Below are 1,350 nucleotides of genomic sequence, written 5' to 3'. Positions count from 1 at the left end.
CAGGGGCTTTCCCTACACAATTGGCGTCCCAAGTTTGGGAAACACTGACCTAGAGGATTTGAATATGCAGTTTGCACTAAAATGAATGAGAATTGCTTGTCCAAACCCCATAATCCATTTTTGAAAATCTCACCCATTATCTTTACTGCCCTGCCAAATGCAAGCATATACTTGGTCTGACAGCAAGTGTAATAAATGCAGTTTGTGATAGTAAATATTTGCATGAGGTGACCGTGCTTCTTTCTTCTGTCTAGGACTTGAAAGATGACCGGAGTGATGAAGAAGAGGAAGACTCCCTCACTGATAATGAAGAGTGCATGAAGAATGGCAGCAAGAATGGCAGCAAGAATGGCTGTGGGTTCAGCAGACACCAACTCTTAAACAACAATCATTAGATCCAACCCTGCACCATCTCCTGCAGTGTCGTTTGCTGTGTCCTCAACCCAACCTACAGTATAGAGCTTAAAGTCAACAGGCTTAAAAGAGTCTGTGATTGATTTATTGCTGGTTACTAGACCTGGAAGGAAGCCCATTTTAGAAAGGGGGTGGGGGGACTGCTTAACATGACAAAATGTGTTAATGACCCACTTTCTGAATTACTGCATACAAGTGTGTGAAAAACATATCTAGACTCTGTAAATCACTCTTGAAATGCTCAAGAATTTCAAAACTATCTCAGAACACTTAAAATCTAATGGATTTAATCATACATTGCAAATCTGAGAAAAGCCAGGCAACTTTACCCAATAATTTTAGTGGCATTTCCATATATTTCTAGAAGTGTATAGCTGATGTAAACCCCACTAAAGATCAGAATGGCAAGAGAAATCTATAACACTGGGATATATTATCTAGCATTTTATGCATCCTGTTTGCATTTCAGCCCTTAGCACTGGGCTGCTGCTTGTGAATTAGATCTAACTCCCGTGTGGCTGGGGGAAGCTAGCAAGTAGGCTCTGGGGCTATTATTCAAGTTTGTTTGTGCCTCCCTGAAATGCCTCCTTCACTTAAAGAAGCAATTGTTAGATCCTTGCTCAAAAAAATCCGTTCTTTGCAATGGCAGATAATCTCTCCAGATATCACCCATCTCAAGTCTTCTGTTTCAGGGGAAGATTTTCAAGAAAATGGTGGCAAAAAAAATTAAATCTCATTCATTAATAGGGTTTGCAACGTTTTTGAGACTGGATTACTGCATTGAGTTCTGCAGGAGGCTACACTGTCAAACCACTCAGCAATTGCAGCTAGTCCACGGTGCCGTGGTCTACTCCGTCATCGGAGTCTTGCACAAAAAGAGCACTTGAGCTCTGAGTTTTCCAATACTCCGGCTATCGACCAACTTCCAGACGAAGT

At 41.4% G+C, this 1,350-nt stretch overlaps 1 protein-coding gene across 1 annotated transcript in view; it reads left to right on the top strand.

The window, feature by feature from the left end:
• The window catches only part of CERS3 (ceramide synthase 3), a 51,638-nt gene extending 51,243 nt beyond the window's left edge, over positions 1–395 (top strand). Inside the window, exon 12 of the mRNA XM_026648561.1 lies at positions 255–395. Within this exon, the coding sequence (XP_026504346.1) occupies positions 255–395 (141 nt within the window). The remainder of the gene's footprint in view (positions 1–254) is intronic.
• The last annotated feature ends 955 nt before the right edge of the window (positions 396–1,350 follow it).

This window comes from Terrapene carolina, unplaced genomic scaffold (assembly GCF_002925995.2).
Source record: "Terrapene carolina triunguis isolate 2854851 unplaced genomic scaffold, T_m_triunguis-2.0 Scaffold67, whole genome shotgun sequence".
NCBI classification, from domain to species: Eukaryota; Metazoa; Chordata; order Testudines; family Emydidae; genus Terrapene; species Terrapene triunguis.
Note: the sequence above shows the minus strand (reverse complement) of the source record. Positions and strands in the feature narration are given on the sequence as shown.